The sequence below is a fragment of the Sorex araneus genome, chromosome X (genome assembly GCF_027595985.1).
Source record: "Sorex araneus isolate mSorAra2 chromosome X, mSorAra2.pri, whole genome shotgun sequence".
Classification (NCBI taxonomy): Eukaryota; Metazoa; Chordata; class Mammalia; order Eulipotyphla; family Soricidae; genus Sorex; species Sorex araneus.
Genome location: NC_073313.1, coordinates 360323230 through 360349256, shown reverse-complemented (window position 1 = coordinate 360349256; position 26027 = coordinate 360323230). Strand labels below are relative to the sequence as shown.

The 26027-nt window shown below is 46.2% G+C and overlaps 1 protein-coding gene across 1 annotated transcript in view; it reads right to left on the bottom strand.

Moving 5' to 3' along the window:
• Positions 1 to 25487, bottom strand: part of RAB10 (RAB10, member RAS oncogene family) — a 70913-nt gene extending 45426 nt beyond the window's left edge. The window contains exon 1 of the mRNA XM_055121734.1: positions 24788 to 25487. Within this exon, the coding sequence (XP_054977709.1) occupies positions 24788 to 24914 (127 nt within the window). The 5' untranslated portion in view covers positions 24915 to 25487. The remainder of the gene's footprint in view (positions 1 to 24787) is intronic.
• Between the last annotated feature and the right edge of the window lie 540 nt (positions 25488 to 26027).

Below are 26027 nucleotides of genomic sequence, written 5' to 3'. Positions count from 1 at the left end.
CCACCTCGCCATGCTCCAAAATAGAAAGAACCTCTGTTGATTCTGATTTCGCAAGGTATCTTCTATTATTAGCAATTGCATAACCAGAATAGAAAATTAGTCTTGTTTTTGTTGTTTTGTTTGTCTTTGAATATGTATCACTCTGAAGTACTGCAACACTGGTGATTAAGTCTGTCCAACCAAGACAGTCTCCACTTATGTTTTCCAACATCCTGTCTAAACTTTCTAGTTAAAAAACAAAATTTTTTGACACCATTTACAAAGCTGCTGACAACAGGGTTTTAGGCATACACTGTTCCCAACTTCAATCTCACCAGCAAAAGATGCCTTTATGCAACAACAGTCTGTTTCATTGTTAAAAATATATCATCCAAGTAAAGTGAAATTTACCAGTTACACATGCGGGGTGAGGGGCTGGGGAGGTGGGGGGGGAGGTATAATGTGATTCTTGGTGGTGGAATATGTGCACTGGTGAAGGGATGGGTGTTCGAGCATTGTACAACTGAGACTTAAGCATGAAAGCTTTGTAACTTTCCACATGGTGATTCAATAAAAGAATAAATTAAAAATATATATATATCACCCAACTAGGTTAATTTTGTTTTGGTTTAGTTTACAGGCTATTCCTTCAATGCTTGGGGGACCATGGGGGACCTGCACTGAATTCCTTTGAGAAGCCTAACTCTTAAATTTGATCAAATTGGTGTTTGAACTAACTGAATTTTTCATTTTACTTAATCCCAAGTTTTCTTGTCTAGCAACAAACAAACAAACAAACAAAAAAGTTTTTCCCTGAGCACTGCTTGGAAGGCCCAGACTAATGTACTTGTCTTATACCTACCAGCTGACCCAAATTCAATCCCCAATACTGCATGGTCCCCACGCACCACAAAAGAGAGCCCCAACATCACCGTGTGTCACCTCCCCCCCCACAAAAAAAGAGGGTGGGGGGCACAATCTATAGGGCCAGAGAGGCAATTCAAAGAACTGAAGAGCTCAAAGGGCTGGAGATGGGGCGCAGAGAGCACAGTAGATGCCTTGCACAAGCCACACCAGGTTTGATGCCCCGCATTCCATAAGGTCCTTAGAGCACCACCAGGAATGATCCCTGAGTACAGAGCCAGGAGCAACCCCTGAACATCGCTGGGTGTGGCTCCCCCCAAAGGGCTAGAGCATAAACCTTGCATGAGTGAGGCCTGGGGGTGAACCCAGCATAACATGCTGCCCCACTAGCTCTGCCAGGTGCAGCCCAAGCAGTTCCCAGCACCACAAGCATCACCACACCAGCCCAGAGCACTGTATCATCATTGTTTTGAAGACTCAAATAAAATCAAAGTCAAATTTAAAAAGCCCATAGGAGCAGAGAGACAGTATGGAGGCTAAGGTGCTTGTGTTGCACACAGCTGACCCAGGGTTCCCCAGCAGTATGAGGAGTGATCCCTAAGCAGAGAGTCAGGAATAAGCGCTCAGCACAGCTGGGTATGAATCAACCACCCCCTTCCAAACAAACAAAAAAAAGGGGAGGGGGGTGTGAAAAGTGCAACTCAGCAGTATAGCACTGTCTTGCACATGTGAAACTGACATTGATCTCCAGCACTGCAAAAGCAAAACAAAACAGAACAAAAGATATATTTGGAATGGCTGTGCAATCAATATTTTCTTAACTGCATACAAAATTACTATTATCTTCTACCAACTGAAAAGACATTAAAATTTAGAAATACAGCGTCTGAGTGGGTCAGGCACTTGCCTTGCATGCGGCCAACCCTGGCATCCCATATGGTCCCATAAGCAACACCAGGAGTGATCCCTGAGCACAGAGCTAGAAGTAACCCGTGAGTATAGTCTGCGTGGCCCAAACCTGCACTCCCCACCAAAAATAGAAATGCATAATAACTGACCTATACAATTTATAATTAAGCAAATGATATTTATTATGTAAGTTAAAAATCTTTTATTTGGCAATGACTAAGTCTTTAATTACCTCACAAATCTGAGTATCCTAGGATTATCCTAGTATCCTGAGTATCCTCAGGATATCCTAGGATTGCATTGTGTTTCTTTACAAATGAGTTCTAAATTTTGGATGTGTTTTTAAAAATAAGCAGGGAAGTATTTAATCAAAGTATTCACTGAAGTGAAAAGCCAAAACATCTTCAGGTTTTAGTCTTTTGCAAATTGCAGTTACAGAAAATGAAAGTTTGTTGGGGCCTGGAACGATAGCACAGCGGGTAGGGCGTTTGCCTTGCACGCGGTCGATCCGGGTTCAATTCCCAGCATCCCATATCGTCCCCCGAGCACCTCCAGGAGTAATTCCTGAGTGCACGAGCCAGGAGTAACCCCTGTGCATTGCCGGGTATGACCCACAAAAACAAAAACAAAAAATGAAAATGAAAGTTTGCTAACAGTGAAGTGCCAAATAAAAGTGTCAACAAAAGCACCACATATGCACGCTAAAATATAACTGAGGGCTACAGAAAAATCTATTTGAAAAAACACAACTATGGGGCTGGAGAGGGTGCTTGCCTCGCAGGCTGCTGCTGACAAGTTCTGTCTCCAGCATCCTCTATGGTCCCGGAAGCACAGCCAGGTGTGATTGTTGCGTGCAGTCAGGAGTAACCCCTGAGCACTGAACACCAGATGTGGCCCAAAAACAAAAACAAAACAAACAAAACCACAACCACACCATCATCCTGGAAAAGACACGTTCCTCAGAGAAACAGAAGGAACAAAAAGCCAACCAATAAAAGCATAGGAATATGGGGCAGGCAGAATGGTTTTTGCTGCTTTTGTTGTTGTTGCTGTTTTGGGGCCACACCCAGTGGTGCTCAGGGCATATTCCTAGCTCTGTACTCAGGGATCACTCCAGGAGTTGCTCAGAAGACCATAAGGGAATCTAATTCAGGTGGGCCACATACAAGGAAATTATGTTACTCGCTTATTTTCTACTAGCCCAAATTTAACTTTTTGATAATTTTTTAAATAGATTTTTTAAGTTATCAAATATGTAACTATTTTGTAATTATTGTTAGTACCGCTTTCACTCCACTATTCTGATCAGTTACAGTAATTTTATCCAGTAGGCATGCATAACAAATTTTGTTCAGTGTTTCCCAAAGAAGATCCAGCACAGGGCCCATAATGGGTATTGAATATGCATTTGCTATTGAACTTCACCCCTCAGTCTCCGCACAGCAGAATTAATAGACATTAGAAAAGGCCTCTCTCACACACACACACACACACACACACACACACACACACACACACACACAGAAAAAAAAAATCACAAATGAAGGGGGAATTGCTCTGCCATTAAATTTTTTTTTTGTCACACCTGGCGATGCACAGGGGTTACTCCTGGCTCTGCACTCAGGAATTACCCCTGGCGGTGCTCAGGGGACCATATGGGATGCTGGGAATCAAACCCGGTCGGCCTCGTGCAAGGCAAACGCCCTACCCGTTGTGCTATCACTCCAGCCCCTGCCATTAATTCTTTTAAAGATACTATCAGTCACTAGTTGCCCAAGTTAAAAACCTAATTAATTCCTTTTTGTCACCACTTCTGTCCCCAACATCTAATCACACAAAATCAAAGTTATTTATTCGGTATCTTAATACTTACTCTGAGTTCAAAATCTCTCATCTCTTGGATTCTACCAAGTATTTTGCTAATTTGCCTCTCTTCCATCAATTGCTATGTTAATAGTCTAAAAGTTTCTGTAGTGTTATTATCTGCACATGTCAAACATAAACAGGACATTTTTAAAACAGAAAACTAGTCACATCTAAAATAGGAATCCCTGTTTCTCCTCTACTTCAAAAGTCTTGATAGGGCTGGAGAGAGAGTACAGTACAGTGTGTAGGACTCTTGCTGTAACAAACACAGCTGACCCAGGTTCAATCCCCAGTACCTCACTAGGTTCTGCCGAGTCCCACCAGGAGTGATCCCTGAGCACAGACTCAGGAGCTAGCACAGCTGGGTGTGGCCCTCAAACCCCAGAACAAGAAACTCTTGATAACTGAAAGTTCAAACTCCTTAACCGGTTAATTCATATCCTGCCACCACTTACATTTTAGTGACTTTTACCACCTGCAATATCCAATCACACCATGTACCCTAAGTGACTCTATTCCAACACAGTTCCCTCAGCCTGAAAATGCTATCCAGCCCCAACTCCCCCTCTGTACTAACCACTAACCATGCTTGAAGGTACAGCTGAAATGATCTCTTTTATAAGGTCTGTATGTACAGTCAGGGACTTTCAAAAACTAGGACCCCAAGAAAATGGTCCCTTTTCTTCCAGACATCATGTCTCAGGACTGGAGCGATAGCACAGTGGATAGGGCGTTTGCCTTGCACGCTGCCGACCCGGGTTCGATTCCTCCGCCCCTCTCTAAGAGCCTAGCAAGCTACCAACAGTATCTCGCCCACAAGGCAGAGCCTGGCAAGCTGCCCGTGGCATATTGAATATGCCAAAAACAGTAACGACGAGTCTCACAATGGAGACGTTACTGGTGCCTGCTCGAGCAACAGTGACAGTGCATGAAAAAAAAGTTGCTGGAGCTGGAACAGAGATAATACAGGAACAGAAATTAAGGCCACTTGCCTTGCATGCAGCTGCCCCCAGTTCAATCCGTAACACTGCGTAATCTTCCCCAGCACTGCCAGGCGTGGCCTAACCACACACCCCACACCAAATAAAAATTGCTAAAGGTATCTCCACACATCAAGGGAAGATGAAAGACAAAATAAGTGACTGAATGGCAGGGTGAGAAGAAAACTTTGGTCCTTGGTGAGGACCTAAAAACTTTGGCCCTAAGCCATAAATTAAGAAATCTTGGGGCTGGAGCGATAGCACAGCGAGTAAGGCCTTTGCCTTGCATGCGGCCAACCCGGGTTAGATTCCCAGCATCCCATATGGTCCCCTAAGCACCCATAAACACCGCCAGGGGTAATTCCTGAGTGCAGAGCCAGGAGTGACCCTGTGTATCGCTGGGTGTGACCCAAAAAGAAGGAAAAAAAAAAGAAACAAAATGAACAAACTCTAGATGCCCAACAAACTTAGTAGCTGCTTAAGCCAGTGTGGTGGGAGGGTGTCATGACACACTTTCTAATGTGTCAGCATATTTATAATAGGGGCCAAGGAGCTAATACCAGGAAAGGTGACACTGCATGTACCTGAACTGGGTTCCATCCCTAGCACCAAGTGGTGTCCTGAGCATCACTGGGAGTGGACAAGGTGGTGGCGGGCCTGGGCACCAGAGCACCCTCACAGCACAGCATCCTCAGGCCCTCAACACTGAACCACCAGCTCGGCTGGCTGAGTGTCCCCAGAGGTGGTCCTGGAGCACTGCATGGAAAGCAGCCCCACACCCCTCCTAAAATATTTTAGAATATATAAGCATGTTATGGTCAGTATATAGGATATGTTAGAGTGGGGATGGAGGGGAAGGACGCCAAAAAAGCAGGTAAATCTAAGTGCTCATGTAAAATCTCACTCACCAAAAATATATCCCGTCAAAACAGATGATGGGATGGCTGGGGTGGAGAAAGGGAGATAAAAGAAATCCTCACCTAGGCAACTCCCTGCTGCCCCTTCACCTCTGCCCAGACAGATGACAGGACAGCAGTGGTCCTCATTCACAAGCATGGGGCCGGAAACCAAGGAAAGCCTTGGTTTCTATCCTCGAGAGGCCCAGAGACAAAACACAGAGCAGCAGGCTCCAGCAAGGGGGCAGGGGACAGGGATTCGGCTGCAGATTTCAGACCAGGAACACATCCACTGCAGAGAAAACAGCACAGGGACAAGAACAAGCCATGGTACAGTAGAGACTGGCAGACAGGACAGGGACAGGACCAGGGCATCATAATCCAGACAAGGCTCTGGGAAACAACATGAGGAACTTTGGAGAAGGACCCAGGCCCATCTACTCAAACTATACAATAAGCTGTAAGGTCTCTCCCTCTTTTTCTTTTTTGCTTTTGGGTCACACCCAGCAATGCTCAGGGCTGACTCCTGGCTCTGCACTCAGGAATCACTCCTGGCAGTGCCCGGGGGACCACATGGGATGCTGGGAATCAAACCCGGGTCGGCCGCGTGCAAGGCAAATGCCCTACCCGCTGTACTATATCTCTCTGCCCTAAGCTGTAAGGTCTTAAGCATGTGTTCTGTATGCAAATCTTTCATACAATACCAAGGATTCAAGAACTCAGGAATAAATGCACCCTCCTGGTAATGTATATGGAACAAACAATGGGTGATAAAGAAAGGGGCCAGGGCAGGTCGTAGACTTTTTTTTTTTTTTCTTTTTGGGTCACACCCGGCGATGCACAGGGGTTACTCCTGGCTCTGCACTCAGGAATTACTCCTGGCAGTGCTCAGGGGACCATATGGGATGCTGGGATTTAAACCCGGGTCAGCCGCGTGCAAGGCAAACGCCCTACCCACTGTGCTATCACTCCAGCCCCAGGACATAGACTTCTTATACCTTACTTTCTAATATTAATGTTTCCTAAAGAACAGTACTCTTCCGTTGTTTTGTTGTTCTGGTTCTTGGGCCACACCTAGTAGTTACTCAGGGGATCACAGAAGGTGCTGGGGGCTGAACCCAGGCCAGCCACATGCAAGGCAAGCAAGCGCCTTAGCCACTGTACTACCTCTCAGGCCACCATTATTTTTAAAATTAAATTTTAGGGCCAGGGATGAAGCTCAGCAGAGCACTTGCCTCGCATGTGCGTGGCCTTGGGTTCCCAGCACTACAAATCAAAACAGTCCTAAAGTTAAATTTTAAATAAACTCAAATTTAAAAAAAGAGCTACTATTCTTGGAAATCACTTTGGTAATCCAGGGATAGGGGAATTTACTACAGTAATTCACCACAGGATAATATTCTAAACCAAAGAAAATGTCAGAAATGCCAATTCCCGGGGCTGGAGTGATAGTACAGCAAGTAGGGTGTTTGCCTTGCACACAGATGACCCAGGTTCAGTCTCCAGCATCCCATATGGTTTGTCCATCCCCCTCAGTACCACCAGGAGTAATTCCTGAGTGAAGCGTCAGGTGTAATCCCTCAGCACTACTAAGCGTGGCAAAAAAAAAAAAAAAAAACATGACAGCTCCACTCCTTTTCTGAAAGTTTTTTGAACCATAAGCTGATGGTGGCAAGAATGCGGCTTCTGTGGGCTCCATTTAAAGGTGTACTATGTTTGATGTGGAGAAAAGAGATAGCAACTTAAATTATCAACAGGAAAGATGGGGTTAGGGGAGACCCAGCTAGGTACCTGCTCTTTCAACTTCAAAAAACGAATAGGAAGGAAATAAGGTGCTGGAGAGGTAATATAGCACTAAGTGCCTTGCACGCAGTCAACCTGGGGTTCAATCCCTGGTACCCCGTATGGTACTCTGAGCACCTTCAGGAGTAATTACTGAGTGCAGAGCCAGGAGAAACCCCTGTGCACTTCCAGGCAGGTGACAAAACAAAAAAATGAGTAGAAAATCAAGTTTTGTGTATAACTAAAACAAGTCCATCTATAACCATCTCTCAAAATTATGTATCCAAAGAAAACACTTAGTGTGAAAGGTACTGTCCAATAATGTCCGAGACACAAAAATGGTATCTCTGTGGTCCCTCTATCAGTTATTTTAGCCTTAGCCAGGACTGTCTTGTATCATGTTTTATTTACTTCTTAAATCTTGGGCTGGAGCGATAGCACAGCGGTTGGGCGTTTGCCTTTCACGTGGCCAACCCGTGTTCGATTCCTCCGCCCCTCTCGGAGAGCCCAGCAAGTTACCAAGAGTATCGTGCCCGCACGGCGGAGCCTGGCAAGCTACCCGTGGCGTATGGGATATGCCAAAAACAGTAACATTAAGTCTCACAATGAGAGATGTTACTGGTGCCCACTTGAGCAAATCGATGAGCAACGGGATGACAGTGACAGTGACTTCTTAAATCTTACAGATTTTCCAATATAATATACTGGAAAAAATATAGTGCTTGGAGTCTGACAGACCTGAATTTTAAATCCTGGGTTCTGGGCCAGAGAGACAGTACAGGGGTTAATATGCTTGTCTTGACTGCCCTGGTTCAATCCCTGGCATATGTATATGGTCCCTCAAATGCTGTCAGGAGTGATCCCTGAGCAAAGACCCAGGAGTAGCTTCTCAGTACAGCTGGATATGACCCAATAGCCAAAAGTAGGGGGAAAAAATTGAAAGAAACAAGGCTTGCACACGGCCGACCTGGGTTCCATTCTTCCGCCCCTCTCAGAGCCCAGCAAGCTACCGAGAGTATCCCGCCCGCACGGCAGAGCCTGGCAAGCTACCTGTGGTGTATTTGATATGCCAAAAACAGTAACAACAAGTCTCACAATGGAGACGTTACTGGTACCTGCCTGAGCAAATTGATGAACAACGGGATGACAATGATACAGTGACAGAAATTATCTCCAAGGCCAAAGAGACAGTACAGCAGCTAAGGTGCTTGTCTCACACATGGCCAAGGCAGGCTCAATCACTCAATCACATGACTGTGATGAGCACAGTCCGGAGTGATCCCTGAAAGCTGAGCCAGGAGTGTACTAAAAACATGGAAGGAAAGGAAGGGGGGAGGGAAGCGGGAGTTCTGGCCTTCCCGAAAACAGCCAGGTGCGAACCCTGAGCACAGAGGAGCTGGGCCTGGCTCTGTTCATGCGTCAGCCCTGGCTATGACTCGGTGGTAGAGCACTTGCCTTGCATCACAAGACCTGGACTGTATTTCAGCACCAGGGAAGGAGGGGACAGGAGGACAGGGATTCCAGGCCAGAGAGAGCGAGTGCAAGAGAAATACTTTACATGCAGGAGGCCCAGGTCCAATTCCTGGAATCACATGGTCCCCCATGGCACTGGGCTGGGCAAAGCCCTCAAGCACAACCTCAAAAAACTAGGCATACACAAGTTTTCTCCAAGGATTACTAAGAGAATAAACTGAAATAATGCTATACACAGTAACACTTCTCACGGGGTGGGGGGGGGAGGAAGATAACTCAAGGGGCTGGAAACACATACTGGAGCTCTGAGCTGGTTCCTGATCAGGCAGGATCTCCTGAGTACTGTGCAGGGAGCAGCACTAAGAAACACTGGGTACAGTTTAAGAAAAAGAAAAACAACACTCGGTGTCAGGGACACAACCCCACAGGTGCTCAATAAATAATTCCTCTCGCTTTTTTTCCTTCCACATTAGAAAACTCTTGGCATTCACATACACTTACAAACTCTGAATCCAAACAAGCTTCCTCAAACTCTTTCCAGTAAGGAAGATCTGGGAAATTTTGGCACCGTGATTCCAATTTCAACCATGAATATTAAGTGTGTTTAGAAAGTGACCACAGTGGCATGGCCTGAATTACGTATGTCACGCTACTCCAACTGAGGTAGAACAACTGCTTTCCACCCTCATAAAACAGCATATACCAAAGTGCACCGCCTCCACCATCGTCAAGTACACAACTCTGTAATGGTAAGCGTATTCACAAAGCTTATGCAACAGCTCCTCAGAACTTTTTCATCTTGCCAGACTGAAACACTATATACTTTACACAGCTCGCCTCTGCTCCTCGTCCCCATTCCTGATTACCACAAATGGGCATTTGGTTTCCTTTTACCTCCCAGGTATTATGACCAGCACTGCTATGAGCGCTGGTGTGTATGTATCTCTGACACCCCACCTTCAATTCTTTGGGACATACATTCAAGGTGGCATTCCTATGTGGGAATTTATTTTTTGATTAGCCATAACGATCTCAGTCCCAATGTACTCAGAGGTGGGGTTCTTATAAGTATTTTTTTTTTGCTTTTGGGGTCACACCTGGCAATGCACAGGGTTTACCCCTGGCTCATGCACCCAAGAATTATCCTGGCAGTACTCCGGGGACCATATGGGATGCTGGGAATTGAACCCGGGTTTGCCACATGCAAGGCAAATGTTCTACCCTCTGTGCTATGGCTCCAGTCTGGGTTTTTGTTTTTTTTTTTGACAGTTTTTTGTCTTTGTTTTGAGGCGACACATGGTTGTGCTCAGGGTTTACTCCTGACTCTGTGCTCAAGCATCACTCCTGGAGGAGCTCGGAGGACAATATGGGATACCAGGGATCAAACCTGCATCAGCTGCACACAAGGCAAGCATCCTAATCGCTGTACTTTCGCTCAGGCCTGTTTCACTATTCACAAGGAGTTACTTCCCAATACCGTGCTCAGGGTCACTTGCAGCTTTTGTAAATCTTATAAACTTTAGAATACATTTTCTGTGTATTTCTCAGATTTTGTATATTAGCAAAAAAACATAAAAGCTGGTTGATGCTACAGCATGAAGCACTCAGTAACAGTTCTTCACTTTGACAGTACCTCGGAGACCTTTCCTCTCCTTACTTCATACCCACTGAAGCCTACTTCTCCAGACTGGGTTCTACTCTTTGTGTCCCTGGACGATAAACAAATGCCCAGTGGATATACTGACCTAGATATCCCATAGCATATGTTTCCCACAGTGAGAGATCTCAAGCCCTGGGGGAGGGCCTCCGCTGGGATTGTTCCAGGGGAGCTATTGAACCACCGCATGAAGGAGGCCTGAGTGTAATCCCCAGCATCACCTGGCCCCTGGAGCACAGAGCTGGGAGTAAATAGCACAAAAACACTGTTGGCTTTCCCCACCAAATTCACTCTTCCCTGCCAAAAAAGCCAGGAGAGTTTAGAATGCCCTGTATTTAAAACAGAATTGGAAGCTACACACAAATATAGCTTCTCTTTGGGGGTGGGGGCCACACCTGTGCTCAGGGATTACTCCTGGTGGGGTTCGAGGACCATATAGAGTGCCTCGAATTGAAAGGAGGTTGGCTGCTTGCAAGGCAGTGGGTTAAGCACTTGCCCTGCACCACAGCCCTGATTAGATCCCTGAACACATGTGCCATGTGAGCCAAATGCAGTGCAGGCAGTTTTGCCATCTGAACCATGCAGCTCTGCTGTCTGTGACCCCAAACACTGCAAGTGATTTCCATCTGCTCTACAGCCAGGTTTGAGTGAGCAACATAAAAAGGTGCAAGGCCAGAGAGACAATATAGGAGGTAGGACGCTTGTCTTGCATGCAGCTGACCCTGGCACCACCAGGAGCGATTCCTGAGCTGTCAGGCTTAAGTCCTGAGCACTGCTAGGTGTGGCCCCCAAACAAGTTTTTAAAAGGATTTGAATGCCACAGCCAGAAAGTGCAACCTGGGGGCTGGAGCAATAGCACAGTGGGTAGGGTGTTTGCCTTGCACGTGGCCGACCCATGTTCATTCCCAGCACCCCATATGGTCCCCTGAGCACCACAAGGGGTAATTCCTGAGAGCAGAGCCAGGAGTAACCCCTGTGCATAGCCAGGTATAACCCAAAGAGAAAAAAAAAAGTGCAATCTGGAACTGGAGAACTGGAGTGATAGTACAGCGGGGAGGGTGTTTGTCTTGCATGCAGCCAACCTGGGTTCGATTTCTAGCACCCCACATGGCCCCCTAAGCACTGCTGGACTAAGCCCTGAAAATTGCCAGGTGTGGCCCCAAAACAGAAATACAAAGTTACGACCTCTAGCAAGCACAACCACAACTTATGTGCCTCAACTAAGAAAGTGAGCCCCGAAAAAATAGCCATGTGCAGCACTGCACCCTAACCTACAAATCCCTGTGAGCACCAAAGCTACAAGTGTCTGAGTACCACAGAGGGTGTGGGAGTGTCTCCATGCGTGCGCACGCACAGGGATGTGCAACCCCATCACCCCAATAGCAGCAGCAGCCAAGGGAAAAGGAAAAGGAAAAATAAATGGATGAAAGCTCACTACTCCCTGCTACATCACTGCACTTATAAAGGGGATCTAGCCAATTAATTGTACAGCATTTTTAGTTTTTAACAGACAGCAAATTTAAAGACTTACCACTTGACCTTCTACGGTATCAAACAGAATTAACTCTCTTGGGTCAGAGCAAAAGTAATAGTGGACAGAGTGCTTCTCTTGCACATGGAGGACCCAGGTGAGTTGGCCAGCACCACACATGGTCCCCTGAATCCAGCCAGGAGTGTCCCAGAACACAGGCAGAGCCAGGAGTAAGCCCTGGGCACTGCCAAGTGTGTTCCCAAAACCAAAATAAATGCTTAACTCTCTTTAAGAGTCATAAAAATGAATGCAGCCAATAAAATAACACTGGTAAACTGTCAACTGTCCTCTAATCTAGAAGAAGAATATAGGGAATTCACTATAGTCCAAACTTTAAGCTTTATGTAGAACAGTTCCCAGGGGCTGGAGCAGTAGCACAGTGGTAGGGCATTTGCCTTGCACACAGCTCACCAGGTTTGATCCCTGGGACCGCAGATGGTTTCCTGAGTCTTACCATGAGAGTGATCCCTGAGCGCAGAGTCAGAAGCAAGCCATGAGCACTGCTGGGTGTGACCCAAAAAAACAAAATGAAATATGTTTACAGAATAAAATCCGAAGAGCTGGAATGATAGTACAGTGGATAAGGGACTTGACTTTATGTGCACGACTCGGGTTTGATCCCCAACACTCCACATGGTCACCCAAGCCCAGCAGGAGTGATCCCTGGGCACAGAACTAGGAGTAAGCCCTGAACACTACCAGGTATGCCAAGAAAAAAAATTAACCTCTGAGAAATCATTTTGATATTATATTTATTTCCCCTAGCATTCCTGCCAATAGATTATAAGTTATAGGTCTCTGTCTACCAAAATAGACATATGCAAAAAGACTGAATATTTTTAATATACATTTATTAATCAGTCCCTAACTTAAGGGGACAAGTCATTTAAAAAACTAACAATGTTCAGAGGTAGAATAATTCAATATTCATAGTCCATAAAGACAAATGTTTACTAAGATATTTAAAACTCGCAAATGTCTAGAGTAAGATACCTTATCATTCAATGCCAAATGCTCTAATATATGGGACCCTCTGCAATCCTCTGACAGATTATAAATTTGCTGAATCATTTGTTCTTCAGTATACCATAAAAATATACATTAGAGTATAAGACTGAAATTTGACTAGTCATACTTTGTTGATACTTTGCTGAAAAGGCAAACTACTGCTTTTTAACCTAAGCAAATATATCAGTTAAGGGGGCTGGAAGCGATAGCACAGCGGTGGGGTGGGGCGTTTGCCTTGCACGAGGCCGACCCGGGTTCAAATCCCAGCATTCCATATGGTCCCCTGAGAGCCGCCAGGAGTGATTCCTGAGTGCAGAGCCAAGAGTAACCCCTGTACAATGCCGGGTGTGACCCAAACAGGAAAAAAAAATTATACCTAAGGGCCGGAGCGGTAGTACAGCAGGTTTGGACATTTGCCTTGCACACAGCAGGCCTCGGTTTGATCCCCAGCATCCCATATGGTCCCGCAAGCACACCAGAAAAAGTGATTCTTGCACACAGAGTCAGGAGTAACTTCTGAGCATCACCAGATGTGAACCCCCTCCAAAAGATATATATATATCTAGAGGCCAGAGCAGTATACAGCAGGAAGCACATTTGCCTTGCAATTGACCAGGGTTTGGTCCCTTGAGCACATCAGGAATAACCCCTGAGTGCAGAACCTGGAGTAAACCCTGAGCACTGCTAGGTGTGGCCCCAAAAAAACAACAAAAACAACCAAGAATATACATCTAAATTGTGTTTCTTTTACAATAACACAATTCCAAACAACAGTACAATTACTGACTCTCAACCATATTCACCTGACTCAATCAAAAATTTTAAAGCTAGCAGTAAAAATGTCATTCATACCTCACTGTATTGGATTGAGCTAAAAAGTCAAAACACATGGAATCAAAAATTACTTCAAATTCCACTAAGATAACAGAAAAAGAACTTTCTGAACCCCTCTCTCCAAAGTCAGACCACAACAGTCAGACATGTAAGAGCTGGGGAGACAGTGGATAAGGCACTATCCACTGTGACCTGGGTTTAATTCCTAGCACTGCACATGGCCCTGAACACAGCAGGGTCTGGGCATCCCTCCTGCCCGCCCCCATGGGGAAATAGAGGTCAATTGTTAGGGCCCAAAGAGAGAGTACCAGGGTGAAGATGCTTGCCTTGTGTGCATCCCTAGCACTTTGCATAGTACCCCAGGAGTGACCTTCAGGGGTAATCCCTGAGCACTGCCAGACACGGCCCCCCAAGTCGGAAACTAAATCGACTTTCACTCCTACCGGTTCATGAAGAATCTCTAAACCCTTTGGAACATCTGAATCGCCTGACTATAGGACTTATAATTGTTTAAATGTCTACACATTCTAACCTCGAGGCCACATTTGCAGCTGCGCGACACTTCATACCACATACCCTACTAAGACTCCAAGAACACCGAAGCGTATTTTTTTTTCTTTTCTTTTTTGCTTCTTGGGTCACACCCAGCAACGCACCGGGGTTACTGCTGGCTCTGCACTCAGGAATTACTCCTGGCGGTGCTCAGGGACCATATGGGATGCTGGGAATCGAACCCAGGTAGGCCGCATGCAAGGCAAACACCCTACCCTGTGCTATCACTCCAGCCCCAGACACCGCACCATATTTGATCAAGTTCAAAGTAGGAGGCAACCAATCTTAGAGGAAAATATTTTTTTATAGATATATACATAAAAGCACACAAGGCTCAACCTCTAACATTTTAGTGATTTATAGAAGGGCTTAATGGCCCCTGGGTGAAATACAACAATCTTTACCATCTTTCCTCTAAAGATACTTTTTTTGTAGCATTTTTAGGGGGTTTTCATAACAAATAATACTAAAATATATTATTTTGGTTCTGCATTGGAGCAGGGATTGGGGTTCGGGATGAAAACACCTGAAATACGGTGGTGGGAAGATGTGATGGTAGTGGGATTGGTGTTTGAATATTAAATGTAATGAAATATTGTGAACTGCTTTTAAAATTAAAAAATTATAAAAAAATAAAGACAAAATATGAAAAAAACTGAAGGAAAAAGGGAGCTTGGATTATCAAAGAGTTAATTAAATATGTTTTCATTTGTTTTTTAAAAGTCTACACATTCAATGAACAGTACTAAAGCAACTAAATCATTTTGTACCTCAAACAAAAATAATTAATGTCAAGTTCATATTGAAAATATTAAGAAGTAATACGAAAGAAAATTTTTGGAAGCTAGAAGTAGGCAAGTCTTTCGTTTGATTTTGTTTTTTGTTTTGGGGTCATGCTTCGTAGTGCTCAGGGGTTACTCCTGGCTCTGAGCTCAGGGATCATTCCTGGCAGGTTCTGGGAATGCTGTACTATTGTTCAGGCCCTAGACAAGTCCTCATTGTCACTGTCACTGTCATCCCGTTGCTCATCGATTTGTTCGAGCGGGCACCAGTAACGTCTCTCATTGAGAGACTTATTGTTACTGTTTTTGGCATATCCAATACGCAAGAGTAGCTTGCCAGGCTCTGCTGCGAGGGCTCAATACTCTTGGTAGCTTGCTGGGCTCTCCGAGAGGGGCAGAGGAATCGAACTCGGGTCAGCCGCGTGAAAGGCGAACGCCCAACTGCTGTGCTACCGCTCCAGCCCCTAGACAAGTCCTGAGACACTAAAAGCTTAGATCTGGAATCTGGCTCTGTGGCAGATCCCTTACCTACATGTGAGCACTCTGGGTTCCATCACCAGCCACGTACACATGCATAAAAGCACACACATAAATGTACATGCACACCCAGTCAAGAGTTAATAGCATCCCAGCTGCCTAATTTCTCTTTCTTACAGAACTCTCTCCTCTCATATTTCCTAAAAAAAATAAAAATAAAAACCAAAAAGACCCCAAAAAGCACAATCTACAAAAATTAAAATTTCAAGGCCAGAGAGAGTACTGGATTTAAGGCACTTGCTCTGGGTGTGACCCTGGTTTGATCCTTGGTTCTACAGACAGTCCCTGAGCACAGAGCCAGGAACTGCTTCCAAGCATTGTTGGGTAATGGCCCAAAAGCCCAAAAACAAAACAAAATTAATATTCCCAGGCTTTTTAATTGCTTAAAAATATTTTCTTAGTGTCTATCAAATTAACTGGACGAACAAATCTAGAATCACTTTTTATTTAGTAGAAGGGATATAATTCCCAGTATTTACTATAATATACAGATAACATGTCTTTAAAAGAAAATCTGAACTGAAGCTATTCTTTCTTGCATTTTTATATGACCTGAGAGACATTCGCTTTGAAGTCACATTTAGTACTGAAGTTGTTTTTCCTTCTGACTTTCCTTGTAATGCTTAAAATGTCTAGCTTCCTAAAAAGGCAATTGGAAAATGTTATGCGTGTTGTTTTTTAAAAAGGTGTTATTGGGCAGGAGAGATTTTACAACGGGTAGGATTCTCACGTCCCATGAGACTAACCCAGGTTCGATCTCAGCACCCCACATGGACCCCAACCAAACACACCAGGAATGATCCCTGAACACAGAGCCAGTAGGACACTCGAGCACCTCTGGGTATGGCCACAAAACAAAACAAATGGTGCTGTCAGGGCCAAACTGAGCAGTGAACTATTAAGTACATGGTCTACATGAGGAAGGCCCAATTCAATCCCCAGCACCAAGAATAGCTCCTGGGTCCTGTCCAGTGTAGGCCACGCAACCCTTCTCAAAAATGTTCTTTTCTATTTTACTAATAATTAATTTTACACTCTATAAAATTCTCACAAGACATTTGTGGGAAAAAGTATTCTCAAAAAATGGAAAGAGAAATAATGACCTTATCAAAAAGTAAGATTTTTGCTGCGGAAGCCCAGAAAACAAGACAAACTACAGAGATAAATATCTGCAAGTCACAAATCACAGCCGAGAACTCAGCTCATGAAAATCTACAAAAACTCTCAAAACGCAACAATCCAACTATAAAACGCACAACGAACATTAACAGACATTTCAATGGAGGATATACAGATACTAAGTCACATAAAAAGATTTTTAACACTTCTGCATTAGGGAAATGCAAAATCAAAATACAAGTCTGGGGATGTAAGTCAGTTGCAAAGTGCAAGTCTCCAAAGTCTGAGGCCCTACGTACTCAGCACCAAGACTGGAAAAAAAAAAAAATCACTCTAAGATTACCACTGCACACTTGGCTGAAAGGACAATACCACCATCGAATACTGGTGAGGACACAGAAACTGGAGCACTTCTCTATTTGCTGGATATAAAATCATAGTTGCTCTGTTAACAGTTCAGTATTTTCTTATAAACTAAATATGCGATTATTGTATGACCCAGTAATTATACTATTGGGCTCGCATCCCAGAGAAATAAAAGCGTCATACAAAAACCTGCAGACAAATACTCATAGCAGCTTTACTTGTAATGGCCACATGCTGAAATGAATCGAGAGATGATTCTCAATGGGTGAATGGTTTCACTAACTGCCGAATGCATAAACAGAACTGTACACAACTTATACACAAAGATACGCTCAATACTGATGAATATTCAGGGAATTATGCTAACCAAAGTTAATCCAAAAAGTTACATTCTGTATGATTCCACTTCTACAGTATTCATGAAATGACAAAATGTTATAAATGGAAAGATGGGGGGAAGAGGAAAAGGGTACAGCTATAAAGGAACCCGATTTCCTTGTCCCTTGTTCAATATATTGACTGGTGGTAGATACTGACCCTATACAAGTGCTAACACTGGACGGAATTTAATACACACAGAAATTAGCATAAGTAAAAACTGGGAAATGCTAATAAATTTGGTATACTTCACCAGATGTCAATATCCTGACTGTAGCACTATAGTGTAGTTTTACAGAATGTTACAATGGGAAAAACAAAGGATCCCTCTGTATTATCTTTTTTAACTGCAAGTGAATCCACCACTGCCTTAGTAGCACTGTCATCCTGTTGTTCATAGATTTGCTCAAGCAGGCACCAGTAACATCTCCATTGTGAGACTTGTTACTGTTTTTGGCATATTGAATATGCCACGGGTAACTTGCCAGGCTCTGCTGTGCGGGCAGAATACTCTCAGTAGCTTGCCGGTCTCTCTGAGAGGGATGGAGGAATCGAACCCAGGTCAGCCTTAGTAAAGATTTCAAGTAAAGAAGTCAGTCGAGGGGGCTGGAGCAATAGCACAGCGGGTAGGGCGTTTGCCTTGCACACGGCCGACCCGGGTTTGATTCCCAGCATCCCATATGGTCCCCTGAGCACCGCCAGGGGTAATTCCTGAGTGCAGAGCCAGGAGTAACCCCTGTGCATCGCCAGGTGTGACCCAAAAGGCAAAAAAAAAAAAGTCAGCCGACACATTGCTATTGATTGAAAGAAACAAACCAACACTGTCCTCAATTCTGATTTTGATATGTTGTACTTCTTGGGTCTCTGAAAAATGATTTTCCATTTTCAAGTATTTTACTATCTTGGACGCTCTATTTCTGGGGTCATAACTAGAAATTAAGCATTTTATTATCAGTGGCTAGTTCTTCAAAAATATCATTTTGCGGAGTAAGAGATAGTACAGTGGGCACTATTTGTCCTGGCACCCCATATGGACCCTGAGCCCACCGGGAGTGATCCCTAAGCACAAAAACTATAATATACCAAGGGAAAAACACTTGCCCTACATAGCCAATCCTGGTTCAATCCCCAGTACCACATATGGTCCCCAAGTACTACCAGGATTACCCCTGGGGTATGGTCCCAAACCCCCACAGAAATTCTGGGGCCAGAAAGATAGTACAAAGGTTAAGGCACCTGCCTTACAAATGAGGACTCTGGTTCAATCCCATAAATGGTCCTCCTCTAGCACTGTCAGGAATGACCACTGAACACAGAGCCCAGAATAGTCCTTGGCATGTCAGGTGTGTGTGTGTGGGTGGGAGGCGGGCATGGCAGGAGGGGCTGGGCCAGGGCTGAGGACTGGGCTGGGGGGAAACCTAGAAAAATGAAAATAGAAAACAAACAAACAAACAAATAAATATATAATTCAGTGGCCATAAACATTTACAACTTGTTTTTTTCTCCGGGGGGGAGGGGTGGCGTAGGGGTGACAGGGTGACAGGTCTTCAGGGCTACACCCAGGGATCTTATCAGGGTGGGCCTTGCATGCACCTTTATCCCAAAAGAACATTTTTATGCAACAGTCAACATTTTCCAACTCCACTTTCTTCAGTTTCCAAAAAATGAACAGTAACTGACATGCCGTGATAACTACTATTCTCTATAAATCTGCCTATTTGGTATCCTATAAAAGTGACTGCATACAGTATTTATCCTTTGTGTGTGACCTGTTTCACTGTGTAGCATATACAGAAACTTCATTCCTTCCTTTTGCTTCTGGGATCACACCCAGCGATGCACAGGGGTTAGTCCTGGCTTTGCACTCAACAATTACTCCTGGCAGTGCTTGGGGGACCATATGGGATGCTAGGAAACGAACCCGGGTCGGCCACATGCAAGGCAAACACCCTACCCGATGTACTATGGCTCCAGCCCCTCCTTCTTAAGGCTGAATGATACTCCACTTCATGTATGTATTACATTTTGTTTATTTACTCATCCCTATATGTACATCTGAAGTGTTTTTACCTTTGGGCTGTGAATAAAGCTGTTAGCTGTTAGTTTTGCACACAATTACCAGTCTGAATCACCGTTTTAAATTCTTTTGCTCTAAACGTAGAACTCCTAAATAATATAGTGGCTATTTATTTTACTTTTTTTTTTTTTAGTTTTTTTGTCTATACCTGGTAGTACTTACAGACCACCTGATCACAGAGATGAACCCAGAGCCCCAGCCTCCAGAGCTATTTAATTTTTTAAAGTATCATCAGAGCCAGAGAGATAGTACAGCTTGTAAGGCACTTGCCTTGCCCACGAACAACCTGGGGTCAATCCCCAGTATCCCATACAGTCCCCCACACACCGCCAGGAGTAAATCCCACGTGCAGAGTCAGGAGTAACTCCTAAGCATCGCTGGGTATAACCCCAAACCGAAATAAATCAAACTATTTTCACTAGCATTGCACCAAGGGCACCAATTTCTCAGTCTACACTAACATTTGTTACTGTCTGAGTGGTTTCGGTAAGGCATCTTAATGAGCATGAGTTAACATTTCACAGTGCTCCTGAGAAACAGTTTCCTACTGAGTAGTGATGTTGAGGTCTCCTCATGTGCTTACTGACCATTTGGAGATCTTCTCTGAGAAAATGTCAGACTCGTATTTGTTTATTGTTGTTTGTGGTGATAGGAATCAAACAGAGACATATATGCAAGAGAATAGTCAATTACTGAGTTACATCTCTAACCAGTTCTTAATCCTAAAAATGATTTCAAATGAAAGAAATTCTTAAACACTCTGGCATTCCTGCTGCATGAATGTGTACTGAGTGTGTATCAGAGCAAAGTCCAGACAAATTTATTATGGTGACAGTTTTGCTCATTTCTTTAAAAAGCAGCTTCTCCATGTAAAATGAACTCAAGTTCAATGTAATCAACCAGTTCTCATCTCCAAAACCACTCAGAAAAATAACAAAAGGGGTGCATTCAAGATACAGCTCTCAGAAACAAAAGCTTTTATCAATTTCATTGCTTACATGGAGCAGGCTCCTTTTCCTAATGTAAAATATTCCCTATGGAAAACATCAAGTCTGGGGTAGGGGGAGGATTACCACCACCGGATGATAGCACATTCAGAAAATAGCTCACTCAAAATTCTGGCTTTGAAAAAAATCCACATAACTACAGTATCACTCAAAGGTAATAATGGGCTGAGAAGACAGCCTAAAGGGGAGGGGCACAAGCTCTGCATGAGAAAGAGGACAGAGTGCCATTCCTGGAGCCATGAGGTGTCCTGGGCACCACCAGGAGGGATATCCCAGCAACAAACCAGGAAAAGTCCCTGAGCACTGCCAGGTGCGCCCTCTCTCCCCAAAAAGGGTAAGTTTCGAGATTATTTTCAATTTTATTTTCAATAAAATAAACTCATACTGCAAAGAGCATGTGGTCAAATCAACTGTTGACATGATCTCATCCAAAAATCAGTAACTTTTTTTTTAGCAAAATAGTTCAGTCTTTGTATTTCCAAGACACATATTCCAAAATTATCCCACTGCTGAACAGCTAAGAATCTTCAATAAAATCCAATCATAATCTATTCTGTATATGTAGTACTCAGAAAGTAGGTAGAAAAGAAAAAAGAGGGTGGGGGGCACGACTCCCATTCTACTTTCAAGGTTCTGGACTATATATGTCACCTGGGTCTAGCTGTGTGCCTGCCTTCATTCCTATCACAGACCCAGAGGTGCTTAGTCTCAGAAAGAGAAAAAAGACAAGATCTCTGCCCTTGAGCAGCTAACACTAGTCTAATGTCCTTGGGTTCACTTTGAGATTAGGGAGTGTAGAATATACCACTAATTTCTTTTTGCATCTCTACATGATGTATTTTTTAGGAGGTTCCACACAAGCAATGCTAAGAGGGTTCAGGGATCACTCCTGAACAGTTCAGATCTAAAGCCGGAGGATGTGGAGGTACCCCTACTGGCTCCAAGGACCACCAGAGCCAGCCAGGCAGTACTCGGAAGCCTGAAGGCCACACCGAGTGGTGCCGGTGGTTCAAACTTGTGTTCTGCCACAGATACATATGGGAACTAAAAGTATGCAGAAAACTTTAAATACAGCTTCTATGAGTACTGCTAGTAACCACCATAGCCTATAAAAATTCTTCCAAGAATAACCAATAAGCACCAAAAATGATTATGCCTGAAATGAGGGTAAGCCAAATTACAAGCAAATTTGGCCTTTCGGAACCCTTGCAAGGTAACTACTTCTATTCAAACCTCAAGAGGTTTTAAAAATCGGGTGATAACTCAAATTTCACTTTTATCCATAATTAGAGAATGCACTGGATTAAAAAAAAAAAAGCCGGGTGAGTTAGAACTGGGGATTTTGGAGCTTGCTTTATAAACAGCCCATTGTGGTTCCATCCCCATCACCCTGTATAGTCCCTGGAGAATTGCCAAGCATGACCCCTGGGCACAGTCAAGAGTAAGCACTGAGTTGGGTGCACATTTTAAAAGGAAAAAAAAAAGTTTTATTTAATATATAAAAATAAGTAGTTTCTGGGCTGGAACAATAGCATAGTGGTATGCGTTTGCCTTGCACTCGGCCAACCAGGGTTCAATTCCCAGCATTCCATATGGTCCCCCGAGCACTGCCAGGAGTAATTCCTGAGTGCAGAGCCAGGAGTCACCCCTTAGCATCGCTAGGTTTGACAAAAAAAAGAAGTCGTTTCAGTCGTTTCAGTAGTTTCAGAAGTTCAAGTGAAGCTGTTTAGCAGAGCAGAGCACTAACAAACATTTGGAGGACCACTGTGTTCAGGGCATTCAATTCATAAAGCTCAGACGAACCTCCGAAGCAAAAGGGTGATGGTCTGTATAGAGCTCATATGCTCTTACACTATTCTGGCACTTAAAACACTAAGTGTTTACTCTTGCTGACCCATAAAATCCTCACAATTACCCTATATGCTAGTAACTATCGCTACACTATGTAAAGAAGAAAATGGAGCAGACAGAGAGGTTAAGTAACTTGCTAAAGTCCCACAACCAGTAACTGGTAGAATCAGAATTCCAAACCACCATACGTTTTCCCAAGTAAAGGGAGACTATGGCAATATCTTACAGCACTGGGCACCGACCATTACAAAAAGACAACAGTGAATTTGCATTATGAATGCTTTTTGCCTCCTATCCTCCACTTCCATCTTCCTCACTGGCAAATTAAAGCTACCACACGAATAAACTTCTGGTCTTACTCCTTGTTTTACGGTTCCTTTTCCAGGGCCACTCTGAGCCAATTCCTTTTGGGGGTGGGGGGAGCAAAGGGAGCACACCTGAAAATACTCAGCTGTTACTCCTTGCTCTGAACTCAGGAATCATTCCTGAGGATGCTCGGTGAACCTTATGGGGTACTGAGGATCGAACCCAGCTGTCTTGCACAGGCCCTACCTGCTGCACTATCTCCCACCCCTGATCCAATTCCTATTTGCCCTTCAAGCTTCTAAGATTTCATCTCCATGCAAATCTAGTCAAACTCCCCATGATGTAAGCTAGTAACCTGTCTACCCTAGGCTTACCCCTCCTCTTAAGGCACTTTCCACTCTCCGGTGATTGTCCTCAAAAGATAGCTTCCCAGGGTCTCCCAGTGTGGTCACTGCTAACCTATCCCAGGGCCTAAAACAGTGCCTAGCAAAAGATGCTCAATAAATATTTGCTGAACTATCTAACCATCTGACCCACCCAACTAGACAGCTTAAAAGTGCAGTAATGAAAGTAAACCTGATTGTAGGAAGTGTTAACCCACAGGCAGAAAAAAAGTTTAAAGTTTAAAAAAATGTATGCCATGTGAAGAAACTAAAATAGAAAGACTCTGAAAATGATGATTAAGGATACAACACCTACCTCCACCCCAAAAGGGAGAAAATCAAAATCTACTTGAAATGATCGCCTGTCTAGCTTCATTTTAATCTAACGTCATGAGAATGAATTACATAGCTGTGGTTAAGCAGCTATGTATCAGAAGATTTATCCTAAGAAACCCAAATCAATGTGAAATTTCACCAATGCTAAAAACTGCTAATTTTATAGCTGAATTCTGCCCATCCAAAGCGCAAAGACAACAGCAGCTGCTTCCTTATGAACAAGTTACACTTGCACTGCACGGCCCCAATACTGCTTGCTAAATTCCAAATGACAGAGGCAAAGGGTGTCCCTGAAACTGAGGGTGGGGGTTGGGGAATGGCTTTTACACACAATTCTTGGCACATCATCAATGTTCGAGTCCCTGAAATTTCTAATCAGAGTCAAAGGGGACTTTCCTGAGGCCCCCTTCCCTCTCCGAAAAGAAAAACAATGAAAAAAAAAAAGGTCACTCTCTGGCTCCTAATTCCCAGAGTAAGCAATTCCGAAACAGGAGGTAAAAGTGCATGAGCCGTCCCCGGGCTCCGAGAGGCACGGCGCTTTCCCGTAAACTACAGCAGCAAGTAAAAAAAAATGGGGGGGACAGGGGGGGAACTGCACGTTCTCCCGGGCTCGGGGACACACACGGATCGCCCCGGAGACGCCCGTGGGTGGGGGGGCAGGGAAGGATGGGGCTGCCCGAAACACGCCGGAGGGCCACAGGCCACCGAGTTCCACCTCCTGCACCCGGAGCCGCCGACGGTTTGACACATCCATGGGCTTAGTCAACAGCGGGGCAACTCACTTTTCCCCTCTAATTTGCCTTAATTATTCCTCACACCAGCCCTCCAGAGAGCCCCAAGTGTCGACCATATGGAATCTCCTTCCTCGCCTTCGAGTCTCTCGATTCAGGCCTGGCCCCTCCGCCCAAAAAAAAAAAAACAGGCGACTCCGAGCGCTTCGATGCCCATCGGCGTCCCCCGCCTTCCCCCAGTGCATCCCGGGCAAATACCGACCTCCCTCGGGCAGGGCCACCCCCCTGCCACGGGCACGGCCAGCGCGACGGCACCGGGGAAGCACGGGGGGCTTCTTGCGGGGCGGCTGCGGCGGGCGCCGGGCAGGGGGAGGCTCGAGCGCCGGAGACCGGATGGGAAGGCTGGGGAGACCCCGCCCCGGGGCGCTCGAGGCCGGGCCCCCGCAGCCAGTCGGGGCTGGGGCCGGGCCCGGGGATCCCGGGGAACAAAGGCGACGAGCACGACGGCGAGCAAGACGTCTGGGGCGGGCGCGCCAGCCGGCCGCCCCCCCACGGGCCCGCACCCGCCTCCCGCCGGGCTCACCTATGGTGGAGATGAAGGTGGTGTTGAAGGCATCGTCCGAGAAGCGAAACAGGACGCAGGTCTTGCCCACTCCCGAGTCCCCGATCAGGAGCAGCTTGAAAAGCAGGTCGTACGTCTTCTTCGCCATTGGGAGGAGCGGCTCCGGGCGCTCGCCGCCGCCGCCGGCCCCGAGGGATCGCGGTCTCTCCGCACGGCCAACTCCTCAGCCGCGCGTTCTCGGGCCGGAGCACCGGCGGGCGTGGGAAAAAAACGGGGGCTCGAGAGGGCGCGGGCGACCCACGGAACGGCCTCGGCGACCAAGCCCCCGACCGTGGCGGCGTCCGGTGCCTCCGAGGGCGGCGACCGCGGCTCCGCAGCCTCTTTCCAGCCGCTCCGCCCGGTTCCGGGGAGTCGGTCGGGACAAAATGGCCTCCCCTCCCCCCTCAGGGCTGCTCGGGCCGGGACGCTCCCACGGGCGGGCGAGCAAGCTCGGCCGTCGAGGGGAGCGCGGCGGGCGTTGAGGACCGGCTCGCTGCCGCGCGGCAACTCGGCGCTAGGACGCGGCGGTGGCGGCGAAGGAGGACCCCGAGCCGACGAGCTCAGCTACATAGCCACAGGAAGCCGAGACGCCCCGGCCAGAGCCACCTTTTCCCCGTGCCCTCTCACGCCGGCGTGCGCGCTGCCTGAGACGCACGCAAGGACGTACGCCCGCCCTTCCCTCGCGCCCTCGCCCTGCGGCCCGCCTCTGCGCACGCGCGCCAGGGGGCGGGGCCGGCGGCGCGGGGCGGGGCGGGGCGCGCCGGGCCCGGCGGCGGCGAGGAGTGGGCGGGCCGCGGGAGGGCGAGGCCGCGGGCGCGCTCCCAGGGCCCTCCTGATTGGGTGCGCGGCGTGCCGGGCCCGCCCCGCGGGGAGGGGCTGCCCGGCGACTGCGCAGGCGCGGTACGCTGGAGTAGCCCCTGGACCACCCTTTCCCCCTCCCCGCCCGGAGTCGCCCTCTCGGCCACTCCCGGGATGCTCGGCCTCGCGCTCGTCGTTGCTTGCCGGCCCCGGCCTGGGTGCAAGGGATAGAGCTTGGGTGGACATGTGTTCTGACGTGCTGGTTGCTTTGGAACCCCGCGAAAAAGTGGGCGTTGAATAGCCTGTGTGTCGGAAGGAACTGCATCCTTGGCCAGACCTCCTGGGGGCCAGTCGTGACCCGGGAAACCGAGGAGCTCCGTTAGGGTTGACGTGAGGAGCAGAAAGAGTTGGCGTTGCCGAGAGC